The 14640-nt window shown below is 41.0% G+C and overlaps 1 protein-coding gene across 1 annotated transcript in view; it reads right to left on the bottom strand.

Annotated features, from left to right (window-relative positions):
- Positions 1-11364, bottom strand: part of cep162 (centrosomal protein 162) — a 29341-nt gene extending 17977 nt beyond the window's left edge. Inside the window, exons 1-7 of the mRNA XM_079164181.1 lie at positions 11301-11364; positions 10070-10171; positions 8205-8322; positions 2882-3004; positions 2186-2357; positions 199-275; positions 29-90 (exon numbers count right to left, since the gene is read on the bottom strand). Of these exons, the coding sequence (XP_079020307.1) occupies positions 29-90; positions 199-275; positions 2186-2357; positions 2882-3004; positions 8205-8322; positions 10070-10129 (612 nt within the window). The 5' untranslated portion in view covers positions 10130-10171; positions 11301-11364. The remainder of the gene's footprint in view (positions 1-28; positions 91-198; positions 276-2185; positions 2358-2881; positions 3005-8204; positions 8323-10069; positions 10172-11300) is intronic.
- Positions 11365-14640: the final 3276 nt, after the last annotated feature.

Raw genomic sequence — 14640 nt, 5'->3', positions numbered from 1 at the left:
ATTCTGAGTTTAATCATAAACTACAAACCTCCTCCTGCAGCTCTTTTCCGCTCTCCTCTTCCTCAAAGTCCTCGCTGTAATGAGGAGATCCTGTAAAGGCCGAGAGAGAAAGGATGTGATTGAGACACTCAGATTACAGACAGAGATGAGGGACCAGAAAGAGAGGTTTAAAGGGGTTCAAAGGTGTACTAGTCCTACCTGGAGACTCTCTGACCGTCTCCGTGACTCTGGCCTTGCTTTCATCATCACTCTGCCCCACGACTTCCTCAGCTCTCCTGGAGGGACGACATTCATCCTCATTACGTTACATTCACCATGTTGATCTTCAAGGGCAGAGCAGCATCAAAGACGCGGTGTCCAAGACCCCGTAAGAACGCATGTGGTCTGTTAGTGTGCAATTCCACTGCTCAACATTAACTTTTGGCACATCTGTCATCTGCTGAGGAACCTCCAAGCCCCATTTACAGTTAATATCACAGCGGTAAGAGGGCAGTCAAATATTTAGCAGGAACCCCTGACTAAACTCATGATCCGTAACAGAATTTTATCTATCCTCAAAGTGCAGGAGTTATTTTGTACCAGAAAAGGGGATTTTCCAAAATAATATACGACCCATGTCACCAGTAAATTTAGAAGAAAATTATTTTACGACTTACTTTCACAAGCTACGTCTAGTTAACCCAAACTGCTGGTAGTGTACTGTGTACACAAAGCTGACCGGAGAAGTCAACGAGATTCCCCGGACTGGCAAAGCTGGCACACCAGTGTTTCTGGATATCCATAAATAACATGTATGAACCATATTTTCCTCTCTTTTCATTAAATATGATGACAGACATTAGAAAGATTCATTTGTCAACCTCAATCAAAGCTTCACATGTAAAAAAAAAGAAGTGACATTGGATACAGCCGTAGTGTTTTCAGCTGCTGGAGTGATTAGGACCAGGTTTAGGACCAGGTTTAGGACCAGGTTTAGGACCAGGTTTAGGACCAGGACTATGTCGACATGCTAAGTGAAGCTGACATATTTGGTAGGATCTTCTCTTGTGTTGCATCGTTACATTTAGTTGATTTTGAGCGTCTTTCTTTTAAAACTATACGTTAGCAGAGATTATTTTGACTCATGTAATCCATTATTCAATTCTACTGAATGCGTTTTATATGTCTAGGCCTCAACATCTATATAGTTTTCAGAGGCAATGCTGTCAGAGAATATGCAATACGTTGCTGTGGAAATATTATCCTATAATTTGGTATCAGCAAATTTTCTTTTTTTATATTACGATTACTCCATTGATTGACCGTTAATGTTACTAATCGTTGATACGATCTATGAAAAAGCGTGTTTACAATTTGCAACCCAACAACGTTTGCAATTCAGTAGTTGCCAAGAAACGTCTTAGACTCGTACAGCTTCCTCAGTCTTTCTACAGGTGAACGTCCCCTATCATGGAGTGTATTCTCTCATTAATCCCCATGACCACCTCACAGGTCATGAACTACTCGGATTTAAAGGGAAACCGGCTTTGTATCTTTGCACATACCACCCACTTTGCAACAATGTAACCGTTCTTTCTGTCTTAGTATGACTTTACAGTGACAAGGCGTTGACAGCTGCAGAGTTAAATATGATACATTTTTGACAAACACAGGACTTGAAGCTCCGTGGTTTGACATACCTCTTTGTATTCCTTCTGTTTCATGGCAGAACCGGTGGCCTTTTAAAGTCATTTAGAGGCGTTGATGCTAATGATCAGATTTCACAAACAACCCAAGTACATTGATTCAGTTGAAACGAGCCATTCACAGCAAGTTTGTGCCTTTTAAGAGGATTTGCTAAATCTGGTTTTGAACCCTTGAACGCAACCCTCACAGAAAAAGTAAAACGTTTATGAAAACATGAATATGAAAATGTTCTTGCATGAGGTCCAACTGTCTGCCAAAAGGAAGCCCAGTACTGTGCATTGTACAAGCAACAAGTGTAAGCAACTGGAGAACACTGATGGAGTGGAAAACAAACGTCACCTTCAAGAAGAGCAACAAGCAGGTTTAGTCTAGGAAACAAAAATGTTGTGTTGGCACCAACACATCTGGTGGTGGGACTCCTTCATGATTGATCTGTTCAGACTAATTCTGTCCTTCAGTGCTTACAGTGTGTAATATACCAGCACGGCTGCTTACATACCTGAGGTTAGTAGCAATGGCAGAACTTGTTAAGTCCAGCTCTCTGTTCAGAAAGGAGTAATCTATAGATGACAGAGCTCCTGCCTCTAGTTGGGCAAAGAACCTGGCTTTCTCCTCCTCTTCCTCTATCGTGTCCAAGCCGGTCGTGTTAGCAGCTGGTAACATCACTGAGTCTGCACACACAAAGACAGCACACACACAGAGCAGTGTGATATTTCTCAACTGAAATATTACGGGGAAGGTGGGGGGGGCGCAGATGTCCGTTTAGAATTTATTTTTAGAAAACCCCAACCATAGACAACTAGCGTTGTTCTAATTTCTATATGAAATGTGATCCAACTAACTACTAGCCAAAATGGACTTTCAAAAATAGATTGAGGTTGTATGCCTCCACCAACCATGTTGCAGTTTACAGACATCTGTCCAAAATGTCATCACTTTTGTGTGAAATTCTCATAATTAACATATGGATTCATGAGTTATGGCCAAGACACAATGACCTTTGATCCAAATTTAAGGAAATTCACTCAAGACGTTCCAGAGAAACCACGTTCAGGAGAATGGGACGGACATGAGGTCACAGTGAAAAACCTATCCGAAAACATACTGCTGCCCGCCACAGCTATCATTGACAGGGAGGCATTGAAGTATTTGTCCCCATGTCTTACCCTGCTCATCTCTATTGTCCTCGACTCACCTTCTAGCTCAATACTGTCTCTGCCGAGGTCAGCTGCTTTCAGCCCGTCTTCCTTCAAACCAGCATCTCCTGGATCCTCCTCTCGAACAGACTTCCTGAAAGTCTTCCCAGATCCCAGCAGTCCTGGAGGGAAGTGTCATAGAAAAGCACGAGTGAACCTTGTTCAGAGATTATGACTAATAGCTGTAAGTAGATAAGCTATTCATTATACTTCGAGGTATTTATTCTACAGCATTTATTCCTCTTGTGTCAACTGTATTTCAACACTGAGGACTATCAGCTGCAGGTGGGGACTGATTGAGAGTACCGGTTGATGGAACCTGGATGAACCTGTGTTTGACTCAAGCCTCGATGCTGACACAGGTCTATATAACCAAAACAGTGTGTGAATATTAAGGACATTTTCTTAGAATGAATATCCTTCCTCTCCTTTCTGTACCCACCTCTCCTCATCAGTCAGTGCAATCACAACTTACTAGACTTTTGTCTCTCTTTCCAGCTTGAGGCTTTTTTGGTCGTCCTCAATAAACCACATGCTAAATGGTGAAAAATATCACAATTTGATGTGTTCACATTTATGTTAAGATGGATGGAGGACACACACTGTGTACTACTACTATTAACCTGTACTGCCAACCACTCTCCACCACCTGTTCAGTTATTATAATCATCCAAAAATATCAATTTCTAAAGTTAAAATTGGAGACAATTTAAGTTTAAAGGAAGTTAAATGGAATTACCAGTTTATCAATATACTTTAATGAAGAACCTCCATCAGGCAGTGAACAACAATGACACAGCCAATTACATCCGATGTAACAGATATATCTAATGTATCAGTAAGCAAACTTACAAGACTATTAGTTTCATGTGGCAGGCAGAAGAACATCAACATCAAATCTAAAAACTCAAAGCTTAACAGAGACAAAGACAGAAACGTAACAGAACTAGTGGTACTACTCTACTACCAGAGGGTTTGAGGACTTGAGCTGAAGTTACCATCTTGGGAATGACTATCAGTGCTGGCTGGTGGAGCCTCATCAGAGAGGGTCTCATCAGGGCTCCTCTCTCCAGACACACACGGGACATTTTCACTGCTCACACTGTCAGCGCCATCGGACGGAGTTCTGTGTCTTTCCACGGTTCGGGAACCCCTCAAGACTGTATCTTTGTGGGTCGTGTCCAATTGAACCGGTTTATCAAAAGCTTTGCAGCGAGGTTTGGGGACCGGCCTATGAAAGGGCTCCGCGCTGACGACTTCGGATAGCAGGAAGAAACGTGTTGGTGAACTGCCAAATTAAATCTGGAATAGCTATCAGAATGAAACATGCAAACTACACCAGGCTTTGATTACATTCATCCACACACACTGGCCATCTTTTATTAAAATTCCCTGCTATGGATTGTGCTTTTGTGTTGCCCATTTTGTGTTGCCCATTTTGTGTTGCCCAAAAGCCAATTTTCAAAAGAAGATCAATCTCACTGTTGATTTCACTTCAAACAGCAAGAAGTAACTCGCTCTACCTCATGTATTGAGGGTGTAAACACAACAGGGGTAGCGATCAATTCTACATCTTCCACAGAGAACTCAGAGTTCTGGGTCAGAGAACGGCCTGCAAGACTCCAGGAGGACCCATCCATGGTAGGGCAGCACGGACCCGACACCGACCCCATTGTAAGTAAGGAGGATGGACGCTGAACGAACAGGAAGTGGTTACACATCCCTATGAGGTAAAGATGGCTGCTTGGTTTCATTTAGTAGATAAACATTAGGAGAATGGGCAAATGTACACCTTAAGCAAAAACTGAATCATAGCTTGTAAGAAGACAAGCTGAGAGGTCAATGCTGACTCAGTGAGTTTCTGTTCAGGGGGGGGGCTGCTTCCCCTCTCCTCTTTAGCACAGACCGCAGGATGGATTTGACTAATCTTATTTTACTTCAGTTTTCAGTCTTCCAACGTAATCCCAAAGAAGGTCTTTCTCTCTGTGCTTCGCTACAGAGCATGTGCGGCAGACAGTAGAACTTTCTTGCGATAGAGCGTACAGGTGCAGGAAGGCAGAGCAAGAGGGAGACTGTCTCCCTTTAACTTACATACGAGTTCCTCAGATCTTCCTCATACTGACAACTAACACAGAGGCCTACCTTCAACATAGGGCGGTCATTGTTTTTCAATGGTCTATTCCATCAGGTTCTATTCAGTGAGTGAAATCAGGTGTTTGGTATCATTCAGCAACTGAGGAAGCCCAACCATGAAATACGGGAAACTTCGATGTGACGCAAACAATATTAATGCTTTTGAAAGACAGTTTAACGGGAAATAATCAAACAGGAGAGTTGTATTAATGGTAGAGGGGGTAAGGACCGCGGGAAAGAAGACTATGAAACAAGAAGAGGGCTAAAGATCTCTCATTTTTTCTCTCCATTTCAGCACATTGAGCCGGCATCTTTCTCACCTAAAACAAACCGTCTCCACAGTGCTAGCTTGACGATTTTGTGTTAATGAAGAAGACTCAACTTTTATAAAACAACGATGTAAACCAGTCCAGTGAAGGGGGGGGGGGGGGGGGGTTAAGAAGACTTTAACTTCCTCTGTGATCATTTATTTTAACATTTATCATTTATCATTTATTTATTTTTTAATTTGAATTCAAACCCAGTGTTGGTGATCACAGAGCAGGGGACTGAACAGAGGTTTAAGCAGCTGCCTCTTGGATAACTGGCACAGAAACAACCTGAGAACACGACTGTGGATGCATGACGTTTCCACACGGACACAAACTAGCTGAATGTGGACGTGGTCTAAAAGAACTCTAAGCTCTCACCATTGTTGTTCTCATGATGAGACTTTTTGCCTTTGATAAATCTGCTTTTGGCCATCTCTGCTTGGGAAAGAGAGGAAACAGAAAGGGACAGCTTTTAAAACAGGATAGAAATATCAGACAAACACAAAGCTGTGAAATGAACACTCAGTTTCCTACAGAAGTGCATTCTGTGTTATATGTTACACAGTAGCAGTGAGGGAGATTTGCTGACTAGATGTTACTACATGTTGACTATGTTACAATGTCTCACAAAGGGCAACACTTCTCAAAGAATAATTTAGACTCTAAATGAGTCTATTATTGGTTTTATAAGAGCGTTACCGCTGATCAAAACTTTTTACAAAAATTGTATAGGTCACTGTCACAAGCCATAATCTGTTTGGCTCTATGGCTACAGTCAAATTAATAGTTTGAGCTTTTTCTCTTTAGTCTGGTTCGGTTTCACAGTGCATGAATTAAAGCAGCCCTAATTAAAAAATGATTTGCTAAGAGGCGTGTACAAAGGAGCAAATTCATCATTTTCAGCTTGAGAGCTTCTATGCAGGGTATCACGGACTTTGAAATATTGCTGTTGAATTAGTTTTTTCCACTTTGACCCTCCTCCTCCAGTTTATCTTGAATGTTCGCACCAGAGGTTGATTAAAACAGACTAAATGTTGGCTTGTGAAAGCGCCCCTAAAGATCAGCTTTAGTCTAACTCTACACACGAACATGCTGGAGATGTGCTTCACTGCTCAGTGAGCAGGACACAGGAAGAGCCAGGCAGGCAGGACAGTGTTATGAGAGGAGCAGAAAGAAAGGAAACAGTGAAACATCATGCTTGTCCTGTTGGAACTGAATAATGAGGAGGGACAAGAGTCGAGGAGAGATCAGTCAGACAGAGAGAGGAACTTCAATTTGACCAGTAGGATGGAGAGGCAAGCCTGTACAAATAAATACACTTTGCGTTCTGTTGGAAACTTCAACCTGAGCTAACGAGCCAGAATAACTTTAAACAGGACTAAGCACCCAGTGGCTATACGACGCTGTGTTCAATACCAACACATACAGTGCCTTGCATAAGTATTTACCCCCCCTTGGACTTTTCTACATTTTGTCATGGTACAACCACAGAGTAACATTTATTCCCCCCACTTCCAAATGATGGACTATTTTGTGTTGGTCCATTACATAAAATCCCAATGAAATACATGTGCAAGGCACTGTAGATATATTGAATATTCTGCAGATTATTTTCAGTTAAAAATGATCAGAAAATAGTGAAAAATGCATACAGTGATATTTTCTGTTTTGTTTTGTTCGACAAACAGTCCAAAACCCAAATATATTCAATTCACTATCAATAAAAAAAGGAAAAAGGAGAAAGCTGCAAATCCATCAATTGACTAATGTTTTCAGTTCTACGGATAACATCAACAAAAGCTTCTGGACAGTTGTCTGTAACTCTCATCCAACATTAATACAGCGAAAAATTACACTTATGCCTTCATCGATTCCAAATAATTGTTATTGTACGGCACAAGTCATTATAAATGTACGTGGTCAGTGACAATGCGCTCCTGGAGTAGGGTGCAAATCAAAGAGATTTTTCCTGCAGCTCTTTCTGCCTGTGAATGAGGAATGACTTCTACCTGAAGGGGGAGGTATCGCTCTGAAGATACTTCTTAACTCTTCGAGAGTATACCGCTGATGAGATGCAGCGCAGAGAGGGACTGCATAGAGGCCATGTTGGACAGAAGCTTGCGTGCTATGCATCCTGGTACATGTAGGCACAGCTATGTGAGCAGGAGGAATCAGCTTTCGACTGAGGAATGTATTCATCAATGGACTACATTTACCATGAACACTTACTGGAAATCACATAAAAAGTGCAGAATTTTCCCTTTAGAGCCCCTGAAATGTTTGTACTATTTCTCCATATTATTAAACACCCAAGACTGAATAAGCAACAATGACAGTCTGCTCCATCAGGACTGAACGTGTTGTTCGATCGGATTTGATTGACATTAACCGAACAACGTTGCCAGATATCAGACTAAACTGTCAACTGAGTGGAGAGGGCGGAGTCAAAGGTCTGGACGCAGGCAACACAAAAACCCTTAAGATTCAAGAGTGGCTAAATCCTGATAGGAACATGGAAGGATGTGACATCACACTTTTTCCATCTAAACCCCACCCACTTCAAACCAGTGAGGAAATGGAAATCTCTTACATGAAATGACTAAAATTGTATAACTTTTGGCAGAAAATAGGACACATCTCTCATAGTAAGAAACTGCTGGATTTCCCCAGTCACCTATATTTCTTCTTTCCACTACAGACTACTTTTATGGGCACTTGATTACTTCCAGTTGATCATTCCTGTCGTTCAGTCCTAGAACATAAACCCAAATCCTCTCTCACTTCCTCCCTGGACTGCAGAGCTTAAACACTGACACATTGTCACGCTGGCTGAAGTGCCAGGCTGTTCTTTCATGGAGAATCCTCTCCTCGGTATTACCTCTCCCCGTCCCTCCGCCGCTGTGTTCCTCATCTTGCCACCAAGGCACGGTTGCTCTCTGGGCTGATTTCTGACTGCTTTTAGCGCCGGGCTGCTTGTCAGAGTCATCTGAAACGGACTGACAGGAAATCAGGTTTACGTCAGAGAGATGCCTTCAGGATAACACTGTGTATATTACACCATGAGTCAGACACTCTTCATTCTTCTATAAGATTATAGTACCTTTAAATAAGAGAGGTACACAATCAGTAAGTCTTATAAATTCTTAGAGAATTGCAGTTGGTGTGGATTGGACGGATGGACACGTGCTTTCAGTCAGCTGCCATGTTGCTACTGGTGCGAATTCAAGGTCACTCATTTCAGTCTTGCCTCTTTTTGCTTCTGAAGATGTTATTTCGGACCTTTTAACAGGGTTTCACAGAATAGTCGACTACCAAAACCACTATTCCACACAGTGCATCGTTGTAGACTGATCGCTCATCTGTGGTTTACATGGTGCAGTTATGAAGCTTTGGCAAAGCCTCCTGCTGTCACTGCAAGAAAGCAGCCGCGTTGTTACTCAGCTCAGGCCATAAGCTGTATAAAAGAAGTGGGCGGGAGGATGGAGCCAGGTGCAACCGAACGCTGAACAAGACATTTTTTAGCCAACCAAAATGTTACAATTAACTTTCATGAAGTGAAAACACACTGTGAATGGGTTTAAAGTTGGAAGACACCAACACGGACAACACCGTGGTAGAGACCTGTCAATCACAAGGTAGCCCCGCCCTAAAGCATACTCTGCTTTATGGTCTGTTTGACTCTAAATGGACCATCATTTACTAAATGAACATCATGCTGTATTGAAGAAGACTTGAAACTAGAGATTGAGACCATAAACTCTGCTGGTTGTATTTGAGACCTGTTTGCCGAGGATTCATCATCGTTATTGGGTGAAACAGATATGATACATCTCCCGTAGCCATATGACACATTGATGGCCTATTCAACCACTTTATGGAAGTAATTGATGACTACTAAAATGTAGCCGTCGTAAAGGCCTTAGGACCTAGTGACATACATGTAACAAAAAGACCACAATGCAGAGAGATATTCAATGTTATTTTGTACAGCATTCTAAAACACTGTAAAATGTAAGTAATAAAGTTTCAAGTTATTCAATATTTATCTCTTTTGCACAAAGGAAAAACAGGAAATACTGTGGAAAGTGGCCATTTGAAATGGTTGAGGAGATTCTTCAGATCAGTCTCTCTGTGGTTGATTTAACATGTGGGCAGTAAGCACATGTGACGTAGAATTTGAACATCTAACATTTGAACAATTGACAATAAAGTTATATACTAGATATTCCATGATGCATAAATGTATGTCTGTAATGATAAGTGTCTCTACTGCTCCACAATGTCTCACTGTCTCTGTGTCCCAGGCTCTATATTTATTGTCCCAGAGACAAGATAAGATAATCCTTTATTAGTCCCGCAGCGGGACATTTACAGGATCACAGCAGCAAACAGAATAGTGCAAACAAGAGACATAGTAAAAAACAAGATCAAAACAAGTATTATAAAGAAGTAATAAAACAGTAAAGAATATTAACCAAGTAAAAAATCCACAAAAAAAACAACCGGGACATCCACTGTGTTCAGACACTGTGTTCTCTCTTTCTATAAATGTCCCGTCCTGAACTGAGCCACAACAAACATTCAAAGACATCAATGTCTAAATGAAAGACAGGCATCACTTTAACAAGCAGATGAAGCCAGCCAAGTTGCGTCTCCATGTCTTTGCGAGTGTGATTCGTGCTATCTAAATGTGCGTCATGATAATCTCTGAACAGTTCCATACTGTACATCAAGTTACAGTACCTCCTTCAAGAACAGATCAAACTGTTCATCGAGCTCCTCCTTGGTCAGTCTGTGAGACATAGTGATGCTGTCCCCCCCATCGGCCAATGGGATCCAAGACAACTGACAAAGACAAAAAGAATTTAGGGAAACAAACGTTATTACATACGTTAAGCATTAAATGGCTAAATGTGTTCTTTTCTTTGTGGAAGCCAACACTAAATACTGTCGATCAATGAGTCAGTCGGCCTTCGTGGTGCAGATATTCATTTGGGGTTAATGACTGATGTATTCAAGTGAATTGAATGGTGAACATATTCCCTCCCAACTCATCCTCAGTGAAGATGAAATACTGAATAAAGGCACCAAAATGTAGACCCAAAATATTACCACAACTTTGTGACTTTGTGAAAAGATGTAGGCTTCATTTATTAAATATTCGCCAGTTCTACTCCAGACAACAGAGAACAGAAATCCCTTCGACAGCCTTCAACAGAAGCGCTGCGAAAACAGTTCAAACACATTCAACTTCACTTATAAGTGTAACTGTTTGTTTCTATTCATTCAGGTATGAATTTGAGGAATAACTACATTTACAAAGCTTTTATTAATACCAGTTTATGACAGACATAATTGGCTTTAATTGGACAAGAGTTGCTTATAACTTATGGACGGTATGACTGTAAATATCAGGCTAAGCAAGCACTGTAATCACATCCTTTAAGTTATAATTTCCTTTGATAATAATCATGTAGTACACAGCAGAGCAGTCGCTTTGATTACAGGACTAGCATTAGAAACATACATCTTATGCCGAATCTTTCATAATAACCTGACGATTTATAAAGCGAGATACAGTGCACCACAGCATGGCCAGATCTACCAATAGTGATATGCATTTTCTAATGCATGTAAAAGCGAACGGGACGTTGTCAGCAAGGTTACCACTTCCCGTCCATCTGTCAAAATAAAGTTGTCTACTAGTTGTATAAAGAGTTAGCACCGGTACACAAATGCTAGAGCAGTGACGTAGGGGCTCTATTATTATTTTGGAGAAGGTTTGACCTTACTTCCGGTGTTTTAAAGAAAATTGATACAGCTAGCAGTAGCTAAGCAGCTCATCTCCTTATGTTAGCTAGTAACGTTAGCTGGCTAGATAAGTAAGCTAACTTTTCTCACTGCATGCGGAACACGCTCTACCAACTACCCGTTCATCAGCGGCCTGTATCAGTCTTGCATCGATAGAACTCACATTAGAGACTCGACTTTGTCAGTTCACTCCTCTCTGCTGAACACTTGTGGATTGAGACGTCCTCCGACGTGGTTTGCTAGTTTGAGTGTCTGGCAGTTCCCGCAACAGCACCCGGGTGACAAAACCAACCTGATTGGTTCAAAAGAAATCCGTCATCGGAAATGAATACCCAATGGAGTGACGGCTTAACCGAGAAAGGTTCAGTGGCGATACATAGCCACAAGTATGTGGACACGCTGTACCTCTGTGCAGGTAGAATGTGACGCACACAAAATACTTTGATCAATTCACCATTATTATGCTATTCTGATCGACTACATTTTATTTAAGATAAACTGACCACCAGAAGCCAAATTAATAACATGTAGATAGTTCCAGATATTCCAGAAAAAAGTGCCACACATAACAAATATATTTTAATGTTACATACCATATATATACTCTCCAGGAGCGCTGCCACCGGCCAACACAATGGGTCATAGGATTTGGTTTGTGTTTCTTTGTTTTTTTTTAATATACAATTATATCAGTGTCCAATACTTTTGTTTTTTACGTTTTGTCTTCATTTCCTTTGCCTAAAAGTGTTACTTAAAAATGTATATGCGTTTAATGCTGTTCTTTTAAATTACGTTTAAAGATGATATGATATTCTTCAAAGCTGAAACGATTAGTCATTTAATCTGCAAGTCGATTAAAAAATAATTGACGGGTTAATCGATAATGACAATAATTGTTAGTTGCAGCTCACATTCTTAGTGTGATCAATTGATGATTCAATGAATAGGAATATTTCCTTCACATTTAAGTTATCACTTACCCAATTTATAGATGATATGACACGTCATTACATATTTTTTATATATCGATGCGCTCACACCTTCACCTTCACTTGCTTTAGACCATTTGTGATGGAAACATTTGTCCATCATGTCCAAGTAGAAAAAATATTTAGTTACCAGCCAGCGTGTGAAGGTCTTTTTTAAAGCCTTTGTGCAGATAATAAGAGTTGCCTTTACTGTAAAATTGTTCAGTGTTGAAGTCACACCTATCATAATTGAGTTGCCCATACATTCCGAATAAAGCAGCATTTCTTCCTCTTGAAGAGTCATACTGAATCAATTATTAATTAAATCAGTGATTTGCCCAGTGAAAAATACCTCCAAGTGTTATAATTAGTTATTTAGCAGTAACTTGTTGTATTTCTTCCCACTTGGTGGCAGTATTGAGCCGAGGATCAGTCTCTGTCTTCACCGTGTCTGTAGCCTAGAAGGGCAGTCCGTCAGCAGAGATCAGTAGTAATCTAATAAACCATGCCCTGTTCGCTTTTTCTCTCTCTTTCAGAGGTCAGGACGGATCCATATAAACTCTGTTTTCACCTGCCTCCCTATATGGCTCTGTCTCTCACAACCTTGCACACATGCACGCCTTCGACGCTCACACTTCGGATGCAAGGAGGGAAAGAGTCACGGGCTGCTCTGTTTTTGCTGATCTGTGCTGCAGTCTCATTTCAGTTTATGTGCCCTTAAAAAACTACTGATGGTCACACAGCAGCCATAATGCTCTACTCACACAATTGTCTGGTTATACTGTGCTCTTTTTGGGGGGGAATGAAGCTCATAGAAGAACAATAAAGACATTTCAATCATGTGTTTGATGTTTTTTTCTGATCTGAACAAAGACAGTGCAAGCTGAATATTTTGTGGAGGAACTAGATATTAGATCCTTTTCACCTTTTGTGAAATGCATGAATGTCACATTGGACAAATTCAAGCATGCATCTCCTATCCAGCTCTGGACGAATCGCAGCTCAGACTATATATTTGTCCAACTTTGGACGTGCTGGTTGGGCCAATAGAAACACTGCTGCGCTGTGTTTGGAAATGGTTTCATTATTAGACAAAGTTATTATTCCAGCATAGCGTGTTTAATCGTTAGTACATTAGCACAGAGTCATTACGTATGATGGATGGCTATAGCTAACAGTGCAGACCTGGACCACTGCTGACAGAGTGACATCAATAATGTGGCACTCGGAAAGATTTGTATTTCTTTACATGGGATATTTGAATACATATTGGTGGTTGTACTTCTTAATGCAAACTGAAAGAAGCACTCAGTAGAGATTTTATCAATGCATTTTCATAAAGTCAGCCTCCTTTGTAGGTTTAACATCCACTGGCCATAAAATTGAGCTGAGATTAGATTTTGTGTTTTACTGGGTTCTGTAACAAATTCAAGACGTAAAGGTAGTCAACTTTAAGCTGGTCCATGACCTCACAGGCGGCCTCACAGAGCTGCTAGCATGGCTGCAGACTCATAGTAAGTAAAGAAGTTCAGTTTATTAGAGAATGAATGAAAAAGCAATAAAAGGAAGAAAAAAGTGTTTCAAATTGAAATGCGTCAGGAGATGAATCAACATGTTTTTCATTAATAGATCTATAATTTCATCAGAAAGTATATGCTTTGTGATTATAATTACTGTTGTTACAGACTGAGCCGGTCATTTCAATATCAATAGAGCCCATGGTGGTGATCTGTTCATCAAATACTCATGAATACTTTCTTTTCTTAAAAGGAGTCAGATATAAATGTCCCCTGCATTACACTTGTCTGTTTCAAACATAAATGAGTGAAGAAGTGGGAGGAATACCAGTCAGGAATTAGAGAATTAAAGGGAGCAGCTCACAATGAACACGTTCCCCCAATCATGCAAATGCAAACCTAATGTCTGGGTTGGATAGGCCCATCAGCGTGGCATCTGACTGTGTCGCTCCGTGATAACTGGTTGACTGATTTAGATGGGAATGCTGGTCATGTGCATCTCTGATGCAGACGCACCAGTTCCCCGCCCTAATGAGGGCTTCTTCCTCTCCTGTCACACTGACATTGGGATCAACGTCTCCACCATGAAAGCTGGACAGCTACCCTCATCCTCCCATGTACTGGCTCCTTATTCTGATTCATATTCATGTGCGGAAGCTTCTTATAGAAAAGTGGCTCATGAGGATGCACTTCCATCGCAGATAATTGGAGTGACCGTCAGTGAGATATAAGTGCACCTTCCTCAGCGTTCGACGTCCTGTTTTTGATTTAGGGTATTAGGATCCAGAGTGGATGCCGCGCATTTGACTTGCAGTTTGGTAGATTGCACGCTTTACCTCAGATACCCTTCAAACACTGGGTTCATTTGACGGCTTTGGATTGGATTATCCGGTCCCTTCAACTTTACATTTTTACTGTTCAATCTACTGAACCACTGAGAGTGGGAAGATGACACAGTCTACGTCCTGTTCCTACATCCCAGCGTTTCACACAATGTCTTAAAATGTGAGTAATGTAA

Source organism: Pholis gunnellus, assembly GCF_910591455.1.
Source record: "Pholis gunnellus genome assembly, chromosome: 8".
Taxonomy (NCBI): Eukaryota; Metazoa; Chordata; class Actinopteri; order Perciformes; family Pholidae; genus Pholis; species Pholis gunnellus.
Note: the sequence above shows the minus strand (reverse complement) of the source record. Positions and strands in the feature narration are given on the sequence as shown.